Genomic DNA, 25,451 nt, shown 5'->3' with positions numbered 1-25,451 from the left:
CTCTGGGCTACTCGTCCTTCCTAGGTTCTGGTATGTCATCTATTTTTCAGTGTTCCATTCTCCAGGATTCAGAGACACATGGAGGATATGGGTGCAGACATGGGGTGAATCGTGCCCCTTACTGATTTGCTTACTGAAGTTCTGAGGCCTGAGTACCAACATCCATTATGAGGATGTCAGGGCTCAACACCAAATTCCAGATTTATTTTAGGAATTGTCGCCTCGGCAACCTGTCAGCGTCTGTGTTTGTTTCCTTGGGCTGCTGGGGGAACCGGCTACACATGGCAGCTCTGAGGTCATCGCGGGCAGAATCTAGTTGAGAGGAGCTCATGCTGCACTGAGACCCAGTAGGACAGTGTTCTGGGAACACGGCAGTAGGTACACAGACATACACATGGGGAAAAAACTTTGAAGGTGTAACGTTGCCTGGAGTATTGGTGCCAGGAGACAAGGGTTGGCCAAATGCCATGGCTTCAGAGCTAGAGGAAGTCTGAGACAGGCTTTCACGGTGACACAGAGGACACCAGCTTGCTGTAGCACAGACTCCTGGCCTCTAGAACTAGGAAAAAACAGAGCTCCGTTGCTCAAGCTGGCAGGTGTGGTGTGTTTCCCCAACAGCCCAAGGAAACAGGGTGCCAAGGTGTCAGTGCCTAAAATAAATCTGGAATTTTGTGCTGAGCCCTGACATCTGTGGCCTCCCAGTAGCCAATAGGAGCTTGCCACTCTCTGCACCCTGCAGCTAACTCACCTGAATCCCAGACCAGGGGCCATCACTAATGTACCATCTCAGGTACTTATTTAACATTTCTTTAGGAGCTTGGCACCTACACAGTTCCCTCCCACGACCTGCTTCTCTCTCACACACCCTGCTCCCTGGTCCTCCCAGGTGGTCCTCTCATTGTATTTAGTAAGCCTGGACTTCCTATGTCTGTGGGCTTCACCAGCTGCCCACATCACGAGCAAGGAAGCCCCCTGCACTGCCCTCACTTTGTATGTGTAGGGCTTCCCTCTCTGAGCTGAAGCCCAGGACCCTCCGTCCTTTTCTACACTTGCTCTGTGGCCAGGCCTTTATCTGTCTTTCTTGAGTGACTGCAGAGCCTTTACCCTGCATCTTCGTATCTTTTCAGCAGTTGGCACACACAGAGAGTTTGAGTTTCTGAGTTATTGACGAATACACAGGGCCTGGCACATTGCGGAGTGGCACAGACATCCTCTATATCTCAGCCAACCACCCCCACTCCCCAAGGTACACCCAGCATACCCCAGACTTTTGGGATAAGACCCAAAGTATTGTGCTAGCTGGGAGCAGCACCAGCCCGAGACAGTGGGCTGGGCTACAGAGCAGAGATCCAAGGCTGGAGGCTAGTTTCCAGATTCTGAATGCTTTTGGGAGATCAGGCCTGGATTTTTCTCTGCCATGCTTCCTTTCTCCCAGCAGGGTAGATAAGTCAGATTGCTACTAAATTGCTGTCAGAGCTCTCTCTCCCCCCTTCCTCTCCCTCCCTCCTTTTCCCTGAAGCCCCATCAGATCGCTCATTGCCGGTTCTCAAACTGTCTTCAAATAATCCTTGGGATGCTAACACTACAGGAAAGGTTTGAAGACAAAACAGATTTCTTCACACTAAAGTGGGTTCACAAGAAAAAAGTATTTATTTCCAAGCAACATTTGTATTCAGTACAGTCATATGTGGTCCAGACCCTGCTTCAGGTTGCACAGGTTGACAAAGTCTTTGACTGATCTGGAAAGATGTCCAACTCAGAGCTCAAAGCTGGAGGGTGATACAGGAAAGATAGGAATACATTTACTAGTCATACAGGCAGGCCCACCCCAGGCCCCGAGGCAACGTCCCTGTGGGAGGGCTTCTCAGTCTCTGATGTTCTTCCATGCTGAGTCACTTCACCTGCAGGTGACAGAGACAGTGTCAATCGCTGTCCACTTTTGGGGAGTAGAGGGTTGGGCAATGAGGACTGGCAGCTCCCTGCCCTGTACTCAGCCCCACAAGTACAGTACCTTGAACAGCGTGACAGTGGTACTGTAGAAGAGACTCAGGAGGAACAGGACGATGAAGGTGGAGGCGGTGGTCCACAGGTTCTCAAACCCTTCCTCCTCAGCGTTCACCTCTCCCTCTGTGAAGGGACACGCAGAGGGAGGTCAAGCCAAGACTTGGGATGGTTGAACATCTACCTGAGGGTTGGGGAGTCTTAGCCAGTATTGACTGGTCCCCCTAGCAGCTCAAGCTAGGCAGAGGCACAGTACAGGTGAAACGGAAGGAGGCACCAACTTGGGGCTCTGTCCTAGGAGCACTGGGGCAGCACAGCAAGCAAGAGAGGCGCAGCACATAGACATGGGATGCAGGCAGAAACAGGATCCCTGGCATCATGGTATTGGTGTGTTCTGGACTTTCCATCAGGGCTGTTTAGACTGAGAATTTAGAGTAGGGTTCCCTGTCTCCTGGGCTTTGCGAAGAGGAGAAGGCAGCACCTGAGGCTGTCCCCATTTACTTCCTGAAAGATTCAGCACCCCGTGCCCCTATTTGAGCAGAGTTCCTGTGGGTGGCTTGTCCTATGCCTACCAGCAATGTTGGGTCTTTGTACACTGAGGGATACAGTGGGACTAGGGAGGGCATTTATTGGGGTCTCTGACTCCTGTAAAGATGAGCTCTTGGGGTTATCTAAAGCCCAGGGCCCAAATGAGTAAGAATACGAAGAATTTCTGGGATGTAGACCCAAGGAGGCAGTGTTGTTGGGTGGTGAGTCCTCACAGGGGTCCTATGACCTATGATGGGGGACTCAGCTTTGTCTGGACAATTGCATTTATATCTTCTGCCTTCTGGACTGGGGACAGGGTGGGTGTGACTGGGGCAGAAACTCTCATATTGATCTTCTGAGGTGTTCCACTAATGGAGGCACAGCCAAGGGCAGCTTTTGTGGCCCTGGATCACCTGCTCTGTCTGGGCAGACTGTCTTATATCTGTCAAAGGTGGTTGTTAGTGGGCTATTTTCTGTCCCATGGTGCCAGGACAGGAAGTTATGCTCTCTTCTTGGAGCTATCTCCTCTAAGCATAGACTGGGCTCCCTGAGAAACTTCATCGACCCAGCCTAGTATGGGCTCTGTGGGCCCCAAGTCCTGGAGATTATGGCCCTGGTCAGAGTCCAGGTGTATTTGTGTGTCACGCCTGTCCACTTGTTATTGTGCACATGTTGAGGTGTTTCTGTACATGTGTGTGCACGCATGTTTTTGTGCCTATGTGGTTCAGTTGTCTATGTTCTGTTTCTGTGTACACATGCCCATGTGTGTCGGTATCTGTTTCTGTGTGTGGCTGTGTGTCTATGACTGTTTGTATGTCTCTGAAGGTGTTTGTGTGTGTTCACGTGTTCATGAGCTCACATGTGTCTGCACACCTGTACCTGTATCTGTATAAATACATGTCTTTCTGTCTGTGTCTGTGCATGTGCTTGAATTCTGCCTGCACCAGGGTAGCCAAGCTCCCAGCCATATATCTAGAAACAGCTGGAGGGATGGCAACCCTTACACTCTGTTGTAAGCCTTTGTGAGTTCACACAGAAGGAGGCGACCGTGCAGGTAGAGTAAGGGGTCAAGGTGGAGGCAAATCCGCAGGGTATGTGCAGGGCAAACACAACGCAGCTGTTGCCTCAGCAGGCAAAAGCATTGCAAAATCAAAACCAGCGACTTTTGAATGGATTTTTTTTTATTATTTCTAATTTTTATCAAATGCAGCATCTCACTCTGACATGGTTAGTTTGCATACACAGAGCAACTGGGCCCCAGAACCTGCCTGGTTGGGGGCAAGCATGGTCAGTAACAGGTGCCACCTGCGTCAGACATGATCAGTGATACATTGTACAGTGTGGGTTTACCAGTGGACTTGTCCACGGTCCTCTCGGTCACCATGTGTGGCAGGGCTTCGTGGCCTACAACACAGGTGTAGGTCTCCCCGGAGTTCCATTCCTCCTCTGTCACAGTCAGGACACTGTGGGCAAAGTAGAGACCTGGGACCTGGGGCTCTGGCATTGGAGCACTGGTCACATACTTGTCTGGGGACAAAGGTTGCCCCCTCTGAAACCACTGCACAAAGATGTCTGCAGGAGAGAAGCCCTTCACCAGGCAGGTGACCGTGGCTGCCTCTCTCAGGATCAGTTGTTCACGGGCTGGCGGCAGCAGGTACACAGCAGGGGGTTGCTTGACCACCCCTGTAAGCAGAGACAGTGGTGAGGACAGGGGTAGAAGGGAACCTGCCATCCCCCTGAGATAGAGGAAGAACCCTGGGACTGAGGGGAAGGGAATGGGGAATTCATACCTCTGGGCTTTGAGATGATTTTCTTCTGTGGCGAAGGCAGGTCCCTGTGGGCCACGGTGCACACAAACTCCTTCCCGCTCTCCCAGTCTGCCACACACACATTAGCCTGTCCTGTGGCACTGAAGGTGCCATTGGAGTGACTCTCGCTGAGTTTAGTGTTGGTTTCCAGTGGCTCACCACTTTGGGAAGCCCAGGAGATATTCAGGGTGTCATAGGTTGCCAGGTTTGTGACCAGGCAGGTCAGCTTGGCAGACTTGTTCAGGAAGATGTCAACAAAGGAGGGGGGAATGGGGAAGGCTTGGATGTCGGTAGATGGACCTGCGGTCAAGAAAACATCGTGTCAGTGACTGTCTAGTTGTGAAGTCAGAGAAAAGTTTAAGTCTCCATCCCCAAATAGTACCAACTGATTTACTGAACTTCCGAGGTTCTGCTCGAGGGAAGACACTGGTCTTGGCCCTTGAAGTTAAGGCTCAAGGAGCAAATGGCCATGTCCGGGTGGCATTAGCCATGCTTGCAAGAGGGTTGCCCTGATCTGGGAGGGCTAGTCACTGGGCTTAGGACAGGGAACTCACTGGCAGCGCATGTGGAGGACACATTCTTCCAGAAGGAAAGACCTCTGTGATCCACGCGGCAGGTGTACACGCTCAGGTTCAACCAATCGCTTTCAGAGATAGTGAGTGTGCTTATGACCTTGTAGGTTCGGGATCCAGATCCTTTGTCTTCAGGAGTCACTGGCCCTGTGGTGAAGCCAGTCTTCAAAGGCTTCCCGTCACGCAGCCAGGACACTGTGATTTGTTTGGGACTAAAGTTGGACGCCTCGCAGAAGAGTCTGGACTTGCGTGGTGCAGGGCCAGAGAAGGCGTCGCGTGAGGGGATGAACACACTCACGGTGGGGGGCATCTCTGTGACAGCTAGAGTGAAGGGACAAGGTGTGAGCTCAGCTTGGCTGAAACTCCAGCCCACTGCTCCCTCTGGGGCATGCCCGGGCCTCTGACCCCACTGCTTGGCTCTTACCTGGAATGGGCACCTGCAGATTTCTGTTGTTGCTACCATGGTGCACTCTGCACACCAGGTATTCGTCTGAACCCTCAAGGACATTCTTGGGAGGCAGGAACACCTGCGAGGTGGCTATATACTTCTCTCCCATCCTCAGTGTTGGGAAGGTTCTGACACCCTGACTGATTGCAGAGTTGTTCTGGTAGTTCCAGGAGAAGGAAATGGAGCTGGGCAGGAAGTCCCGAGCCAGGCAGCCCATGGCCACCAAATTCTCATCAGACAGGGGGCTCTCGCAGGAGACCAGGGGGAAGACAGTTGGGGAGGACTGACTCTCTGAGGACAAGAGAGGGATAAAAGAGAAACAGAGGAGGAGTAAGAATCTGTCTTCTTGTCCCCTGCCAGTCAGGGGATCTCTACATTCCCCTGCCTCAATGGCTGTTGCTCTTAAGGCAGACAGGGCTAGATACGTTGGTAGGTGAACCTGGCCTACAGGATGAAGTTGCTGCAGGCTATGGAGCCACTTTTCTAGCCATAGAACATAGCTAGAACATTGTAAGCCTTCATGGACAGGGAGAGATGCTTACTAGAGTAAGTGGATCTAGCCCTTCAGCCATTATCAGCCAGCTCCAGGGACAATGACACCTGTTCTCAGGGACAGTCCTACATCACCGCTTCTCATGTGGGCTTGGCCCTGCCCTGCTTGGCTTCCCTCTGAGACATCAGCTGAGAGAAACATTCCCATTCCAAAACAACAGGGACCCATCGGGAGGTGGTGGTGGTGGAGGAGGGGCTCAGGCTTCACATCAGCACAGGAGGCTTGAATGACACACCACACCGGGCCTGCAGGTTGCTTGGTTCATGTAGAAGTCAAGCTTGCCACTACTCTTTTGAAGTCTCTCTAGCCAAGCAGACAAGGTGTGTCAGGTAGGAGGAAGGTGGGTTATGATGGCAGAACTCATGGAATCATCTTGGGATTCCACCTTGGCACACATTCTGTCCCAGAACAAAGTCCTAGCCAAGCTGGTCCAGGCTCTGCTCCTTACACCAGCCCATCTCAGCCTAACATCCCAGCTCACTTCATTCTAGCTTAGCTAAACTAGTCTGAGCCTAGCTAAGTCCAGCTTAGTTTATCTTAGCCCAGCTCAGTTCAGGCGAGTTCATACCGCTACAGCCCAGCCCGGCCTTCCTTAGTTAAGCCAATGCAGACCTGGGTTAGCCTAGCTCATCGCAGCCCAGCTTAGCTCAGCCCAGTTAAGATTAGCCAGCATACTCCATCTGGACTCAACTCAGCTCACCATCCCAGGTTAGCTCAGCTGGCTGAGCTTATCTTAGTTCATCCTAGCCTGGCTGATCTTAGTTTAGCTCAGTTTAGCCCTAGTCAGCCCAGCCCAGTTCAGCTCAGGCCAGTTTAGCTCAGCTCAGCTCAATCAGCTTAGCCAAGCTCAGTCCTCTTCAGCCAAGTTCAGCCCAGGCTAGCTCAGTCCAGCCCAGCTGTGCCCAGCTCAGCCCAGCTCAGCTGAGGTGGCCCAACTTTTAGCTCAGTCAATTTAGCCCAGTTCATACTAACAGCATTGAGCCCAACTCAATTCATCTTATCTCAGCCCACCTAAGCCCAGTTTATGGTAGCTCATTCTAGTCCAGCTCAGCCTAGTTCAGCCTTGCTCAGTTAGCCTTGTCATTTTAGCTTATCACAGCCCATCTTGGTCCAGATTATTTCAAACTAATTTTGCCAGCCCAGCTCAGCCTACCAGGTAATCCAGTTCAACCCAGTTCTGCCCAGTCAGTCAGCTTACCCCAGCTCAGCCTAACTCAGCCTAGTGAAGGTAGCCCAGTTTTGCTGAACCCAGCTCAACACAGCCCAACTCACCCAGACAAGCTCAGCTCAGCCCAGCTCAGCTCACCCCAGCTCAGCTCAGCTCAGCCCAGCCCAGCTCAGCTCAGCTCACCCCAGCCTAGCTCAGCCTAGCTCACCCCAGCCCACCTCAGCTCACCACAGCTCAGCTCAGCTCAGCTCAGCTCAGCTCACCCCAGCTCAGCTCACCCCAGCCCAGCTCAGCCCAGCTCAGCTCACCCCAGCCCAGCTCAGCTCACCCCAGCCCAGCTCAGCCCAGCTCAGCTCACCCCAGCCCTCAGCTCAGCTCAGCCCCTCAGCTCAGCCCAGCTCAGCTCAGCCACAGCTCAGCTCACCCCAGCCAGCAGCTCAGCTCAGCTCAGCTCAGCTCAGCTCAGCTCCAGCCCAGCTCAGCTCAGCTCAGCTCAGCTCAGCTCAGCTCAGCTCAGCTCTCAGCTCAGCCCAGCTCAGCTCACCCCAGCCCAGCTCAGCTCACCACAGCTCAGCTCAGCTCAACCCAGCTCAGCTCACCCCAGCCCAGCTCAGCCCAGCTCAGCTCACCCCAGTCCAGCTCAGCTCACCCCAGCCCATCCCAGCTCACCCCAGCCCAGCTCAGCTCAACTCAGCTCACCCCAGCCTAGCTCAGCCCAGCTCACCCCAGCCCAGCTCAGCTCACCCTAGCCCAGCTCAGCTCAGCTCACCATAGCCCAGCTCAGCTCAGCCCAGCTCAGCTCAGCTCAGCCCAGCTCAGCTCAGCTCACCCCAGCCTAGCTCAGCTCAGCTCACCCCAGCCCAGCCCAGCTCACCCCAGCTCAGCCCAGCTCACCACAGCTCAGCTCACCCCAGCCTAGCTCAGCTCACCCCAGGCCAGCTCATCCCAGCCCAGCTCAGCTCATCTCAGCCCAGCCCAGCTCAGCTCAGCTCAGCTCACCATAGCTCAGCTCACCCCAGCTCAGCTCAGCTCAGCTCACCCCAGCCCAGCTAAGCTCAGCTCAGCTCACCATAGCTCAGCTCACCCCAGCCCAGCTCAGCTCAGCTCACCCCAGCCCAGCTCATCCCAGCCCAGCTCAGCTCATCTCAGCCCAGCTCAGCTCACCACAGCTCAGCTCAGCTCACCCCAGCCCAGCTCAGCTCAGCTCAGCTCAGCTCAGCCCAGCCCAGCTCAGCTCAGCTCACCCCAGCCCAGCTCATCCCAGCCCAGCTCAGCTCATCTCAGCCCAGCTCAGCTCACCACAGCTCAGCTCAGCTCACCCCAGCCCAGCTCAGCTCAGTTCAGCTCAGCTCAGCCCAGCCCAGCTCAGCTCAGCCAAGCTCAGCTCAGCTCACCCCAGCCTAGCTCAGCCCAGCTCACCTCTTCCCAGCTCAGCTCACCCCAGCCCATCCCAGCTCACCCCAGCCCAGCTCAGCTCAGCTCACCCCAGCCCATCCCAGCTCACCCCAGCCCAGCTCAGCTCAGCTCACCCCAGCCCAGCCCAGCTCAGCCCAGCTCAGCCCAGCTCACCACAGCTCAGCTCACCCCAGCCCAGCTCATCCCAGTCCAGCTCAGCTCATCTCAGCCCAGCTCAGCTCACCACAGCTCAGCTCAGCTCACCCCAGCCCAGCTCAGCTCAGTTCAGCTCAGCCCAGCTCACCAGCTCAGCTCAGCCCAGCTCAGCTCAGCTCATCAGCCCAGCTCAGCTCACCCCAGCCCAGCTCACCTCAGCTCAGCTCAGCTCAGCTCAGCTCACCCCAGCCCAGCTCAGCTCACAGCTCAGCCCAGCCCAGCTCAGCTCAGCCAAGCTCAGCTCAGCTCAGCCTAGCTCAGCTCACCCCAGCTCACCCCAGCTCAGCTCACCCCAGCTCAGCTCAGCCCAGCTCAGCTCACTCCAGCTCAGCTCAGCTCAGCCCAGCTCAGCTCACCCCAGCCCAGCTCAGCTCAGCCAAGCTCAGCTCAGCTCAGCTCAGCCCCAGCCTAGCTCAGCCCAGCTCACCCCAGCCCCGCTCAGCTCACCACAGCTCAGCTCAGCCCAGCTCAGCTCAGCTCACCCCAGCTCAGCTCACCCCAGCCCAGCTCAGCTCAGCTCACCCCAGCCCAGCTCAGCCCAGCTCAGCTCAGCTCAGCTCACCCCAGCTCAGCTCAGCTCAGCCCAGCTCAGCTCACCAGCTCAGCAGCTCAGCCCAGCTCAGCTCAGCCTCAGCCCAGCTCAGCTCAGCCCCTCAGCCCAGCTCAGCTCACCCCAGCCCAGCTCAGCTCAGCTCAGCTCAGCTCAGCTCAGCTCACCCCAGCCCAGCTCAGCTCAGCCTCAGCTCAGCTCAGCTCAGCTCAGCTCAGCCTAGCTCAGCCCAGCTCACCCCAGCCCTCAGCTCAGCTCACCCCAGCCAGCTCAGCTCAGCTCAGCTCAGCTCAGCTCAGCTCAGCTCACAGCCCAGCTCAGCTCAGCCAAGCTCAGCTCAGCTCAGCTCAGCTCAGCTCAGCTCAGCTCAGCTCAGCTCAGCTCAGCCCAGCTCAGCTCACCCCAGCCAGCTCAGCTCACCCCAGCTCAGCCCAGCTCAGCTCACCAGCCCAGCTCAGCCCAGCTCAGCTCACCCCAGCCCAGCTCACCTCAGCTCAGCTCAGCCCAGCTCAGCTCACCCCAGCCCAGCTCAGCTCACCACAGCTCAGCTCAGCTCAGCCCAGCTCAGCTCACCCCAGCCCAGCTCAGCTCAGCCAAGCTCAGCTCAGCTCACCCCAGCCTAGCTCAGCCCAGCTCACCCCAGCCCAGCTCAGCTCACCCCAGCCCAGCTCACCTCCGCTCAGCTCAGCCCAGCCCAGCTCATCCCAGCCCAGCTCAGCTCAGCCAAGCTCAGCTCAGCTCAGCTCACCCAGCTCAGCTCAGCCCAGCTCAGCTCACCCCAGCCCAGCTCAGCTCACCACAGCTCAGCTCAGCTCAGCCCAGCTCAGCTCACCCCAGCCCAGCTCAGCTCACCCCAGCCCAGCTCAGCTCAGCTCAGCTCAGCTCAGCCCAGCTCAGCTCACCCCAGCCCAGCTCAGCTCAGCCAAGCTCAGCTCAGCTCACCCGAGCCTAGCTCAGCCCAGCTCACCCCAGCCCAGCTCAGCTCACCCCAGCCCAGCTCACCTCCGCTCAGCTCAGCCCAGCCCAGCTCATCCCAGCCCAGCTCAGCTCAGCCAAGCTCAGCTCAGCTCAGCTCACCCCAGCCTAGCTCAGCCCAGCTCACCCCAGTCCAGCTCAGCTCACCCCAGCCCAGCTCAGCTCAGCTCACCCCAGCCCAGCCCAGCTCACCCCAGCTCAGCCCAGCTCACCACAGCTCAGCTCACCCCAGCCCAGCTCAGCTCACCCCAGCTCAGCTCATCCCAGCCCAGCTCAGCTCATCTCAGCCCAGCTCTGCTCAGCTCACCACAGCTCAGCTCAGCTCACCCCAGCCCAGCTCAGCTCAGCTCAGCTCACCCCAGCCCAGCCCAGCTCACCCCAGCCCAGCCCAGCTCATCCCAGCTCAGCTCAGCTCACCCCAGCCCAGCCCAGCTCACCCCAGCTCATCCCAGCTCAGCTCAGCTCACCCCAGCCCAGCCCAGCTCATCCCAGCTCAGCTCAGCTCACCCCAGCCCATCCCAGCTCACCCCAGCCCAGCTCAGCTCAGCTCAGCTCAGCTCACCCCAGTCTAGCTCAGCCCAGCTCAGCCCAGCTCACCCCAGCTCAGCTCAGCTCACCCCAGCCAAGCTCAGCTCAGTTCACCCCAGCCTAGCTCATCCCAGCTCATCCCAGCCCAGCTCACCTCAGCTCACCCCAGCTCAGCTCAGCCCACCCCAGCTCACCCCAGCTCAGCTCGGCTCAACCCAGCTTAGCCCAGCTCAGTTCTGCTCAGTCCAGCACAATCTACCTCATTCCAGCTCATCAAGCCCAGCTTTGCTTGCCCAGAAAGATCACCTCAGCTTTGCACATCTTAGAAGAGCTCAGAAGCTGAGCCTTGTTCCTTTCAGGTCACCTGTCTCAGGCCAGCTCTGCTCTCCATTGCCTAGCTTCCCAGGGCTCTCAACCTTCTTCACGGAATTCTGCTCAGTCAGCTTTGTTAGCCCTGCCTTCTCTGTCCAGCTCTTTTCTGGTGGCTGGGACCACACTGGCCAGAGAGATAGCACAGACAACCTGCTGGCCTCAGCTGCAGCCATCTTTTTTCCCCTCATTTCTTTCCAGCTGTGGCCTTCGCTCTGAGTATCCACACTCTGGACTGTGTCCTTCTTTCACACTGACCTTGGCTTCAAAGCACTGCCCTTCAATGCCATCCTTTAACAGCCGTGAAGTATATGCACTATTTGCGGACAACTCCAAATTCATCATCTTAAGATGTAGCTCAAGAAGGTAGCAGTGTTTTCTATGAAAACTAAAAGCATCTTTCCCTCCTTAGCCGGGGTGTCTCTTACTGAGTCTCAATTAGCCTCCAATTTAAGTTCTTTCTAGATTAAAACCACCATTGCTTAAGACGAGGCAGTATTGATACGACATTCAAAGCCACATGTTTAACTGGAGCAAAGATGTCACCAGTATCCCAAGTAACTGAAACAATTCCAGACAACTATATACACTTTCTCTAAGATTTCCTCAAAATACCAGAGCCCCATAATCAACAGTTAACAGGCAACCTTTTTCTTTTACAGGTTTTTAAAAAGAGAAGCTAAGTGTGAGCCACCCAGACATTGGCACCCAGAAGACGCACAGATATCTCTTTGTCCCTCTTAAAGCAGTGACTGAAGACCAAGTCCCTCTCAAGCAGAAACAATCAACAAAAACAAACTTTAAGTGTGGCAGCCACAGTTGTGGCTGCCTCTGGCTTACCGCTTGATGTCCCTGGTTTCAGGGAGGTCCAGGGTCTTTGAGTGGAATTGGTACTTCAAGGCCATCAAGACTGGCTGGTCCACAAGCAGCCAGGTGGGTGGGTGGCAGAAGCTGCCACAACTGTACATTCCCAGGTCTGGGTGGTCCTGGGGGACCCAGAGTCCGGGTCTGCCAAGCAGCAACCAGGTCTCGGATCTTTGGCCAGTTCTCCAACAAAGGGACTGGCCAGTGGGGGCTCAAACAGAACATGTCCCTGGCTTAGATGCCTTCTTTCTTTTGCACTATCTGACTGAGTGTCCTCTCAGCCAATTGCATGTTCAACTGAAATAATTCTAGATAATTGCATTCATTAAAAAAAAGGCTTTGTCTTAAAACAAATACTTAGAAAGCAGTCTTGAGAAAGATGTAGGGAGCCAAGAGAGCCATCTTTATCATGAAGTCAAAGTCTTTCTTAATCATAAAGGCAAAACCAACTAGCTTAAAGAAAATCATGAACAAAGCCACTATAAACACTTTGGGTGTCGGAAAAAGAGCTAAGTTGAAATCAATCATCATAAGAATAATAAAGTAATTTCAAAAAGTTTTCTAAATACATTAGAAATTAACTATACCAAAGCCCTTCAACCTGTTACATAGTCTAACTTTGAAACGAATACATTTTAGAAGTGTATTAGAAGTTCCATAAACTTAAGTTTGTGGAAACTAGAACTTCCCAAGGTAAAGCTGAAAGCTTGGACTCAGGCTAAAAGAGGATGTTTCCAGTTTCGGCTGAACCCTCAACTTATTTTAGAAATGCAAATTACCCAGGTGTTGTTTTGCTCAGTCTGGACTTTCAGTTCCATGGGGCTGGGCAAAACATTTCAAAACTACCTCTTCAAACCACAGCTAGAAATTTACCTCGTGGCTTTATTTTTCCTCCCCAAAATAGCCTTGCCTTATGACCTGCTTCCTGCCAGCTGTAGCAGGTGTCCTGGTCCTAGTCAGCCATCTTTTAATTCCATCTCAGCTTTGCCCAATTCATTTAAAAACATTTTAAACTGAATTTGTTATTATTAAAAATCAGTTCTGAATAGGGTGTGACAGATCTGTGTCTCCATTCTTCAGCTGAACTTTCAGGAATGCCAATTCTAGACCAAAATGACTTCAATTTGAGTGACTAGAATTTTTGATACTTGGACATTTAAAAAAAATGAATACTTGAAAAATCTCTCACATTTTTAAGTCACAGTGTTCTAGCTATTTTTCTCAGGAGCCACATTAAGGATAGAAATAATACCTTCCAATATTCCATAAGCACCCTTCTTTCTTTCTTTTTCTTTTTTTTTTTTGGAATGCTGGACTTCTGTAGGCAGCCCCCCTCCATACTCCTTTAGGTAGCGGCTGTCTTTCTGAGGTGAGTCCATTATTTCTCTCTAAGACAATGGCTAGTTGCCTTCCTTGCTTGATTCACTCACTCAGACAGTTCTCGTCCCGACAACAAAGTTTCAAACAATTAAGTGCAGAACTTTCCTCGCAAATCTAAAGAACGTGCTCTACTCCACTCTTTGTGCCTGTGCAGGCTGCCACTGCACAAATGCTGATACCAACCTGGCCCTGAAGGACATTTCTTGACTCCAAAAACTGAACATCTCCCACCATAGTACAAACTATCCCTCCAGAAGTTGGTCTTTTTAGCATCTCATTCAAACGAGGCCCTCAAGTCCCTTGCCCTGTCATCCAGGGTCTGTCTCCCCCAATACCATCTGACAAGTCCTTCCCTAATAGTTTTTCAAAGGTATGGAAATATCCTCAAGGCTCTGAGAGCCCTATCCCCAACTTTACCCCACCAGCCACCCATGTTCCCTCAGGGACAAATCTCCAGGACTAGTCTGCAATGCTCAGAAAACTCCATAGGCAAAGTTTAAAAATGAAGGTTCAGAGAGGTCATTCTTACCTGAGGAGACAGTGACTTGGGTCCCTTGACCCCAGTAGTCCATAGCATAGTAATCACAATGGTGAAATTTCCATAGATACTGCACAAAAAACCCCCGAGCCTGACTAGAGTCACCCCTGGGCAACTCAGGCACTATACTGACTCCTGGCACCCCGCAAGGACCAATTGTTCAAGTCCTTGTCCCAACACCCCATTCCTTGCCTGGGCAAAAGTCCATGGACCTCTCTTTAGTCTTCAAGGTGACCCATGTTCCAGCCTCACCTCTGAGAGACCAGACAGCCACTGACCCTGGGCTTTTCACCATTAACTGACAGCTCCTAACTCACACCAGAGTCTGAGGAATCCAGATGGGAGCCTGCCCCAGACTTCAAGCCTCGCTTTTGGCACACCCTTCATTATACCTCAGTCCCATCATCACCACAGATCAGGGGGTAGACAGCCCTGACCTAGACCCCTGTGTCTAAATTTTGGGGCAAATACATTGAATCTCAGTTCCCCTTTATAGGGCATCTTGGTCCTGAATGCTCAGAGTCTCCAAGTGCATCTAGAATGGGAGAAGGTAAGACTCACCTAAAGAGACGGTGACCAGAGTCCCCTGGCCCCAGTAGGTAAACCAGCTGTCACATTGTGACAACCATGCTAAGATCCCAAACAATAAATGGCCCTTGGCTGCACCCCAGTATCATCTCAGACAGAACCCAGTGAGGGACAAGAATAGTGGGGATAAGGGGACCCTAGCGGCAAGGGTGGCCAGGATCCCCATGGACCCCTGGCTGTAAAGTCTGGGAGCTGAGGGTGTCTGTCTGTGTCAGCCAGGGGCCATGAAGACCCTTTCCTGACTCCCAGGTTGTCCCTTGGTCCTTCATGACCCAAAACTGAGATACACTCATTTTACCCCACAAATACAGTAAAATCTGTCTGAGCTGAGTAGAAGAGAGGGGTTGGAAGGACTCACCTGAGGAGACGGTGACCATGGTTCCTTGGCCCCAGTAATCAAAGTAGTCACACTGTCTCAAGCCCCGTTAATGGATGTACAAAAACCCGTACCCTATCCATCCAGCCAAACAACATAAAAGTCTGTTTCCTATGGCTGTCACTGCCTTGCAGGTTGCAGCCTCTGCCGCCTGCCTCTTATTCTGGGAGCCAAGACTCCATCCTTACACAACAACTTCTGCACTATGCAGCGTCTGCCGATGGCCCAAACTGGGGACACCTAGGAATATCTTTCCCAGATTTGGAGTGGAGGATGCAGAAGGAAAGCCAGCTTACCTGAGGAGACGGTGACCAGGGTCCCTTGGCCCCAAATATCAAAAGCATTGCACAGGGACACAGTCCCTACTGCTGTCCAAACAAAAACCTGACCCCCCTATTGGAACTGACACAGACCATCTAGAGAGCCAAGAGACTTGGCTGGAGGCCAGTCAGAGGAGGTGGGAGCCAACAGAGATCTTACCTGAGGAGACGGTGACCGGGGTCCCCTGGCCCCAGAGATCGAAGTACCAGTAGCACAGCCTCTGTTCTGCCTCTGTCCCTATACTAAAACCCTCACCACAGCCTGACTTGGTGTCCCACAGTTCCCAGATGAGTTACTTACCTGAGGAGACGGTGACCAGGGTCCCCTGGCCCCAGACATCAAAGTAAGCGTAGGCACAGTGAGGTAGCCCTATATCCAGGGCCTTAAAAAACCCAACCCAAAGTCACTTGTGGTCCTGGGAGGGGGTACAGGGGAGGCTCTAAGGCCCAGCAACTTAGCTGTTTGGAGGATTCTTCACCCTAGCTCAGCTGGGTGGGTCATGCTTGTAGGCTGGTATCTTTCAGGCTGGATCGGGCTAGCATAGTGAGACCCTGTAAAGAGGGAAGAGAAGAAGGAACAAAGGAAGGAGTGAGGAAGCCACACCTACTCTGTGCTCTTAGCAACCCCCACCTGCCTAGCTCTGGCCTGGGATACTCTCATTAGTCCTTGGCAGGGCACTGCACACTTCTGCTGTCTGTGTTTTTCCATGCTTTCCCCATCTAGGAGCCCACGACCTGTCCATAGTAACTCTCTCTCCCTCCGAATTGTCCCCTGCCTTCCAGAAAGTTACCCTTCTTCTCAGACCCACTCTTTTCTCCCTCAGCTTTCTCAAGCTCTCTGGCTGTTCCTGGGAAGCTCCAAACAGAAGGTTTTTGTTGAACTGCAAGTCACTGTGGTCCCAGTTAGCACTGTGGTTCTTTGCTCAGCCAAAACCTTGCCCCAGGCACAGACCACAGGGACCCTGACACTCAAACCTCACACTAGCCACAGAGTATGGATATCCTGAGCCCCAAACAGCCCCAAACTCTTGGTCAAGGACCATTGATTTTTCTCAAAATAATTGCTAAAGTTCTGGAATCCGTGGGGGCTTTCCTTCTCTTTAAAGTAAGAGCAGGCGTGAGGTAGGACCACCTTCATCTCTCACTCATCTGTATTTGAGTTGCTTTTATCATTCACGGGGAAAGGTCTGTGATGGTGCTGGGGGGCAGTGCCCCTCCCTGGCAGTCCCCCAGAGGTACTTGATCCACGACTGGGTACCTCTGCAATGCACTTGGTTGCCTGTCAGGCACTCAGGCTGTTCTTCACTTTCTAGTTCCATTTGTACAATAGGAAAGTGACCTAAATTAAAGTCTAAAGTGTCTTCCCAATGGTCCTAAGGGGTGGCATTGCTGGTGCTGTGACACCCATGCCCAGGGAGGATGTGTCCCCTCCTGGTCTCCACCAGAGCTTCTGGCTCTCAGCAAGGGGTCTTAGCTGTCTTGGGTGGTACAGGACAGCAGTTCAGTGCTCCAAGAGAAAGGTTTTTTGTTTTTAATTTTTTTTTGTTTTTTGCCAGTGGACTTCTCCTGACCCTGGAGGTGTCAGAGAAGTCAAGATAGGGAAGAGTCTATATTTACCTATGTGAGTTTGTTCGGAGCTGGGTCCTACAGGTCAGCAGCGGGTGTATAGGGGTCATGGATGGCACCACCCACAGCGGGCGTGGTCTTCTTACAATAGTTATCAGTCAAGAAAAAGGCCCACAGATGTGCCCATAGGCCGATTTGATGCAGGCAACTCCTTAATGTGGTGCAAAACTTAAAAGACCCAGAGGCTGATACTGAGGCTCAAGCTTCAAGCTCTCACCTCTAGCTCAGGCTGAAAGGGCTGATTTATGCACGAGATCTTCATCAAGTCTCAGACTTGTGCCTCTCCTCAGTGTGGCTGGAGAGAATCCTGAGACTGAGCCAACTGAAGACCCTGATCCTACCTTTTATACTTCTCTAGTGCTGGGATTAGAGGCCTGTGACACCAAGTGCTGGGATCATCTTTGTGTGAGCTGTTTCTCTTAGCACTGGATCCATTTCGTGTAGTCAGTGTGGTCTTACACTAACAGAGATCCATCTACTTCTTAATCCTGAATCCCAGGATTAAAGGTGTGTGCCTGGCTTCTATGGCTTGTGACTGACTTTGCTTTCTGAATCCTCAGGCACGCTTTAACAAATCACCACAATTACCCTTTTTGTCTAATACAAAAAGAAAATACAGCTAACATAAGGAAAACTATATACAACTACAATAAGTATATACAATACATACAGGCAATAATTGCATCAACACCTTAACTGAGGTTTTATCTTTCCAAGTGTGTCAAGTTGATAACCAGGATTAGCCATTACAGTGTTGCAGACATGTACCCTGGAAAGAGCCTGGATCTGTACATTGAGATGGTCAGGGTTGGGCCCACTGGCCAGGGATGAGTTGGTCTTCTAGCATCTGTCCCACAGCTGGAGTCTTCTGGGACCCTATCCCAGGTACCCTACCTTGCCTGGCCTTGTCCTGTCTGACTCTGTCCTGACATGTTTCACCCTGTCCTACCCTGCCTGTTGAACTTCATCCCTTAACAGATTCTGTCCCAAGTACCTAGCTCTTGACTTCATTATGCCGAATGGGACCAGAGCTCAGCTGAGGACTGGACACTCAAGTAGGTGGAAAAATCACTCTGGACATTCATCTCATATATGAGTCAGAGCAGGTCCCTTGTAGAACTGGTGAGAGCAGTTGGTGAACTGTGGATACCCCTGTGGGATATAGAGGTAAGAGCTTCAGAGATGGGCTTCAAAGATGATTAGAAGCAGCTTTAACTCCATCACTAAACTTCTGGATCAAGATTTCTGGTACAGGAGTTGTCAGACATGATGGTTGGCATGTGCTCAAGAGACAATGGCAGCTGACAAGCTTAACTGAGGGTCCAGGTCCTGAAGGTGAGGCCCCTGAGCCTTGGTGTGCTGGACTGGCTTTGGCAGTATTTTCCTAGGGCCTAGTACTACAGAGTGTAAGGATAACTCTTTCCACCAGCCACCTGAGTTCCGTTGCCATGTTAGGACCCCCAAAATAACACACAGAGATTAATATTAGGTACAATGCTGCTGGCCAATGACTAGGATTTCTCATATGCTAGCTCAGTCTTAATATTATCAACTATAACTACTAATCTATATATTTTATAAGGACTTATCTTACTGATGATGCTGGTGGCATGCGTCCTCTCTTCCTGGCGATAACATGGCAACTCCTGTCTTTACTACATTTCCCAGAATCCTCCTCGACTCATAGCCCCACCTATCTTGCTTTCCTATGGGCCAATAGTGATTTATTTATCAACCAAATAAGACAAACATATATACAGAAGGACTTCCCCCATCAGCAGTGGACTAGGCAGTTGGAACAGGAATACTCCTGATGTCCAAGCATGTGAGAGTGAATTCTCTCTAGGTTTGACTTCGGTCTGCCTCTGCTCTGGAGAGGTGTTCTCCATGGTTTTGAGGACACCACTGCCTGGGTACTTCACTCCAGAAGGGAAACACCAGAAGTAGAAATCCCAGTTTTCTCTCCCCCACCTCCTCCACTGCTCCCCACCAACCCCCTATCCCATCCCCCTTCTGCTCCCTAGGGAAGGTGAAGCCTTCCATGGGGGAATCTTCAAAGTCTGTCATATCATTTGGAGCAGGGCTTAGGCCCTCCCTCATGAGTCTAGACTGAGATAGTATCTCTCTATGTGGAATGGGACCCCAAAGTCCATTAGTATACTAGGGATAAATACTGATCCACTACCAGAGGCCCCATAGATTGCCCAGGCCTCCTAACTGACACCCACGTTCAGGGGGCCTGGGTTGGACCTATGCTGGTCCATGAGTTCCCCTTGTTCAGGTCAGCTGTTTCTGTGGGTTTCTCTAACCTGATCTTGACCCCTTTGCTCATCACTGCTCCCTCTCTGTAATTGGATTCCAGGAGTTCAGCCCAGTGTTTAGCTGCAGGTTTCTGTTTCTGCTTCCATCAGCTACTGGATGAAGGCTCTAGGATGGTGTATAGGTAGTCACCAATCTCATTATCAGGGAAAGGCATTTAAGGTAGCCTCTAGACTATTGCTTAGATTCTTAGTTGGGGTCGTCCTTATAGATCTTGGGAAATCTCCCTAATGCCAGATCTCTCCTCAAACCTCTAATGGCTCCCTCTATTATGGTATCTCTATTCTTTCTTTCCTCTATTCTTCCCCTGACTCAATGTTCCTGCTCCCTCATGTCCTCCTCTCCCATCCTCTTCTCCTCTTATCTTTCTCCTAACTCCCTCAATTCTCCCCCATGCTCCCAATTTGCTCAGGAGATCTTGTCCCTTTCCCCTTCTCTTCCTAGCTTCTCTGGTAGTGTGGATTGTAGACTGGTAATTCTTTGATCTATGTCCAAAAACCATGTATGGGTGAGTACATAACATGTTTGTCTTTTTGTGACTGGGTTACCTCACTCAGGATGGTTTCTTCCAGTTCCATCCATTTGCCTGTGAATTTCAAGATTGCATTTTTCCCCACTGAGTAGTACTCCATTGTGTAAATGCACCACATTTTCTCTATCCATTCTTCAGTTGAGGGGCATCTAGGTTGCCTCCAGGTTCTGGCTATTACAAATAATAGACCCAGGCTGCTCTCAACCTTGAGCAAAGAGGCTTTCTTTTTCAGAAGGGAGCAGTCGTCAGAGAGAAGCACAGCTGGTCAGTGATGAGACTAGGAGACCAAGTTTTACCCCTAAACTGGACGTCTGCAGTAACCCACCAAAGTTCAGGGGGCATTGTAGAAGAGGAGGCAGAAAGAAGGTAAGAGACAGAGGATGCGGATGAGAGCTGTGAAATGCTAGCTTCTGGCCATAACATGGCTGTCTCAGTCACGAATTCACAGCAATTGTGGTTGCCTGTACAAGATCAAACCAGCCAAAATTCCAGCATAAATAGGGTGGCTGATATCCAGGCCCTTACTGAGGAGCCTTTGGCAATGGATAGTTGATGGAGAGGGAAAACCATTCTTCCTTGAGCTTTTGTTTCCTGATATGACTTTCATGCTCCAGTAGACAGCCCTACCCTTATGAGTATATGGGCAGCACTAATTAAATTAAAAGACAAAAGACAAAAAACATGAAAACCCAAACTGAGATAAAACTGGAAATGAAAAAAATGAGGAGGTAAAACAAATATCTGAAAGTTAAGCCTCACCAAGAGCAGAAGAATGCAAGAGGAAATCTTGGGCATTGAAGACAAGGTAGAAGAAAATGATTACTTTAGTCAAAGAAAATGGCAAATCTACAAACATCTAGGCACAACATATCCAGGAAATCTGGGACACTATGAAAAGACAAAATCTATGAGTAATAGGAATAGAGGAGGCAGAAGAAATCCAGATCAAAAGCACAGAAAATACCTTCAACAAAATCAGAAGAAAATTTCCCTTAAAGAACAAGGTATCTATCAGGTCCAAGACGCATATAGAATACCAAATAGACAGGACCAGAAAAGAAATTTTCCATGACAGATAATAATCAATACATTAAATGCACAGAACCAAAAAAGGATATTAAAAGCTGTAAGAGGAAAAGATCAAGTAACATATAAAGACAGACCTATGAGAATTAGCTATTTTTAGTGGAGACTCTAAAAGCCAAAAGGGCAAGGATAGATGTTCTACAAACTCTTAACTGTAGATGCCAGCTCAGACTATTATAACCAACAAAACTATTAATCATAATATATAGAAAAAGAAAAACATTCCAGGGTTAAACCAAATTAAGCAGTATCTATATATGAATCCGGCTATACGGAGTGTGCTAGAAGGAAAAGTTCAACTTGAAGAGGATAGCTACACCCAAGAAAACACAAGGAATAAATAGTCTCGTACAAGCAAATCAAAAGCCCAGAGCATAACAACAAAATAACAAGAATCAATAAACATAATTCTCAACATTAGTAGTCTCAATTACTCAGTAAAAAGACATAAACTAGCATATTGCATTAGAAAACAGGATCCATCTTTCTACTGAATCCAAGAAACATACCTTACTTCATGGATAAACATCACCTCAGTGTAAAAGGATGGAAAAAATACTGCAAGCAAATGGACCCAAGAAACAAGCAATTGTAGTCGTTTTAATATCTCACAAATAGACTCCAAACCAAAACTAATCAAAAGAGAGGGAAGGAGACTACATGGTCATCAAAGGAAAAACCCACCAAAAAGATACTGCAGTTCCAAACATCTATGCAACAAGCACAAGAGCACCTGAGTTCATAGAAGAAACAGCACTACAGCTAAAATCACATATTGGCTCTCACACACTGATAGTAGGAGATTTCAGTACCCCATCCTTGACAATAGACAGGTCATCCAGACAAAAACTAAACAGAGAAATGCTGGAGATAACTGACATTATCAACCAAATGGACCTAACAAATATTCACAAAAAATTTTCCCCAACACAAAAGAAGACACCTTGTTCTCAGTACCTTATGGAACTTCTCTCCAGAACTGACCACATGCTCAGATCCAAAGCAAGTCTCAAGAGACACAAGAAAGTTGAAACAACACCCTGCATCTTGTCTGACCACCACAGATAGACAGCCCTACCCTTATGAGTATATGGGCAGCACTAATTAAATTAAAAGACAAAAGACAAAAAACATGAAAACCCAAACTGAGATAAAACTGGAAATGAAAAAAATGAGGAGGTAAAACAAATATCTGAAAGTTAAGCCTCACCAAGAGCAGAAGAATGCAAGAGGAAATCTTGGGCATTGAAGACAAGGTAGAAGAAAATGATTACTTTAGTCAAAGAAAATGGCAAATCTACAAACATCTAGGCACAACATATCCAGGAAATCTGGGACACTATGAAAAGACAAAATCTATGAGTAATAGGAATAGAGGAGGCAGAAGAAATCCAGATCAAAAGCACAGAAAATACCTTCAACAAAATCAGAAGAAAATTTCCCTTAAAGAACAAGGTATCTATCAGGTCCAAGACGCATATAGAATACCAAATAGACAGGACCAGAAAAGAAATTTTCCATGACAGATAATAATCAATACATTAAATGCACAGAACCAAAAAAGGATATTAAAAGCTGTAAGAGGAAAAGATCAAGTAACATATAAAGACAGACCTATGAGAATTAGCTATTTTTAGTGGAGACTCTAAAAGCCAAAAGGGCAAGGATAGATGTTCTACAAACTCTTAACTGTAGATGCCAGCTCAGACTATTATAACCAACAAAACTATTAATCATAATATATAGAAAAAGAAAAACATTCCAGGGTTAAACCAAATTAAGCAGTATCTATATATGAATCCGGCTATACGGAGTGTGCTAGAAGGAAAAGTTCAACTTGAAGAGGATAGCTACACCCAAGAAAACACAAGGAATAAATAGTCTCGTACAAGCAAATCAAAAGCCCAGAGCATAACAACAAAATAACAAGAATCAATAAACATAATTCTCAACATTAGTAGTCTCAATTACTCAGTAAAAAGACATAAACTAGCATATTGCATTAGAAAACAGGATCCATCTTTCTACTGAATCCAAGAAACATACCTTACTTCATGGATAAACATCACCTCAGTGTAAAAGGATGGAAAAAATACTGCAAGCAAATGGACCCAAGAAACAAGCAATTGTAGTCGTTTTAATATCTCACAAATAGACTCCAAACCAAAACTAATCAAAAGAGAGGGAAGGAGACTACATGGTCATCAAAGGAAAAACCCACCAAAAAGATACTGCAGTTCCAAACATCTATGCAACAAGCACAAGAGCACCTGAGTTCATAGAAGAAACAGCACTACAGCTAAAATCACATATTGGCTCTCACACACTGATAGTAGGAGATTTCAGTACCCCATCCTTGACAATAGACAGGTCATCCAGACAAAAACTAAACAGAGAAATGCTGGAGATAACTGACATTATCAACCAAATGGACCTAACAAATATTCACAAAAAATTTTCCCCAACACAAAAGAAGACACCTTGTTCTCAGTACCTTATGGAACTTCTCTCCAGAACTGACCACATGCTCAGATCCAAAGCAAGTCTCAAGAGACACAAGAAAGTTGAAACAACACCCTGCATCTTGTCTGACCACCACAGATTAAAGCTTGATATCAACAACAGAAAGCTTACAAACCTATGGAAAGGGAACAACTCTCTACTGAAAGAAAAAAATGGTCAAGACAGAAATTAAGAAATTAAAGACTTTTTGGAATTGAATATACAATGCGTCCAAACATGAAATACCATGAAGGCTATTCTAAGGGGCAAGAGGTAAGTGCCTACATAAAAATTGGAGATATATCATACTAATAGATAATTTTCTCTATAGGAACCACTTGCCCAAGTTAAATCAAGATGAGATTAGCAATTTAAACAGACATATAATCCCTCCTGAAACAAAAGCAGTCATTAGAAGTCTGCCAACTGAGTCAAAGAGAGAGAGGAGTGATAATATGAGCAAAGGACTCAAGACCATGATGGGGAAACCCACAGAAGCAACTGACCCGAGCTAATGAAAGCTCACTGACTTCAGACTGACAGCCACAGAACCTGCATAGGACCAAACTAGACCCTCTGAATTCAGGTGATGGTGGATTAGGCAGTCTATGAAGCCACTGGCAGTAGGTCCAGGATCTATGCCTAGTACATGAACTGGCTTTTTGGAGTCCATTTGTTATGGAGAGATACCTTGCTGAGCTTAGACAAGAGTGAGGGCCTTGGTCAGACCTCATCATGGTGATGGAACAGACTTCACTGACTCCCCATACCCTCTCTGAGGAGTGTATGGGGGTGGGATGGGGGGAAGTGGGGGAATGGGATGAGGGGAGGGAGAGAGAACTGGGATTGATATGTAAAAAGTAAAAAAGTTATTATAAAAAAGAGAAGTCTCCCAACTGAAAAGAGGGACAGATAGTTTTAGTGCAGAACTCTACCAGACTTTCAAAGAAGAGTTAATACCGATACTCCTCAAATTATCCCACAAAATAGAAACAGAAGGAACATTGCCCAATTAATTTTATGAGACCACAGTAACCCCATACCTGCACCACATAAAGACCCAACAAAGAAAGAAAATTACAGACCAATTTCCCTTATGAACATAGATACAAAAACTCTCACACCAAACACAAGAGCACATCAAAAGGGTCATCCACTATGCTCAAGCAGGCTTCACCCTAGAGATACAGGGATGCTTCAACTTATGTAAGTCAGTAAATGCAATCCATCATATAATAAAAATATTATGAAATATGAAACACATGATCATCTCATTAGATTAAGAAAAGGCCATAGACAAAATCAAAACCCTTTCATGATTAAAAACCTAGAGACACTAGGCATACAAGAGACATACCTCAACATAATAAAAATCACTTACAGCTCACAGCCAACAGCAACTTAAATGGAGAGAAACTCAAAGAATTTCAAATAAAATCAGGAACAAGACAAGGTTGTCTACTCTATCCATACATAGTCAATATGGTACTTGAAGTCTTAGCTAGAGCAATACAACCAAGGAAATACAAATAAGAAAGGAAGATGTCAACATATCTTTATCTGCAGATGATATTTTTCTTTCTTTCTTTTCTTTAAATTAGAAGCAATCTTATTTTACACATCAATTCTAGCTCCCTCTCCCTCCCATCCTCCCATGCCCCCCAATAATCCCCCATCCCACCCCCATCCACGCCCCAGGGAGAGTGATGCCTTCCATGGGGGATGCAAATGATATGTTTTTCATATACAGAAGATCCTAAGAACTCTACCATGAAACTTCTACAGTTGATAAACACTTTCAGTAAAGTAGTAAGATATAAGACGAATGCACAAAAATTGGTATGGACAGTTTGAGAAAGAAATTATAAATAATACCTTTCACATTTGCCTCAAAAATATCTTGGGATAGCTGTAACCAAGCAAGTGAAAGGCCTGTATAATAAAAATTTTAAGACACTGAAGAAGGAAATTGAAAAAGATACCAGAAGTTGGAAAATGGCCATCCTGCCAAAAACAATCTACAGATTCAATGAAATTGCCATCAAAATTCCAAAACAATTCTTCATGGACATTGAAAGGACAATTAATAGCTTCATATGGGAACACAGAAAAGAACTGTGCCAGGTACCGCCATCCCTGCTTTCAAGTTGTACTACAAAGTTACAGTAATAAAAACATCAGGATGATGGCCTAAATACAGACACATTGA

The 25,451-nt window shown here is 49.1% G+C and overlaps 1 gene segment (V, D, J or C); it reads right to left on the bottom strand.

The window, feature by feature from the left end:
- LOC103161202 overlaps positions 1-25,451 on the bottom strand; it is a 359,419-nt gene that overhangs the window by 107,351 nt on the left and 226,617 nt on the right. Inside the window, 1 exon segment of the C gene segment in view lies at positions 14,840-14,882. Coding sequence covers positions 14,840-14,882 — 43 coding nt within the window.

This window comes from Cricetulus griseus, chromosome 5 (genome assembly GCF_003668045.3).
Source record: "Cricetulus griseus strain 17A/GY chromosome 5, alternate assembly CriGri-PICRH-1.0, whole genome shotgun sequence".
NCBI lineage: Eukaryota > Metazoa > Chordata > Mammalia > Rodentia > Cricetidae > Cricetulus > Cricetulus griseus.
This window is presented reverse-complemented; position numbering and strand designations above follow the sequence as displayed.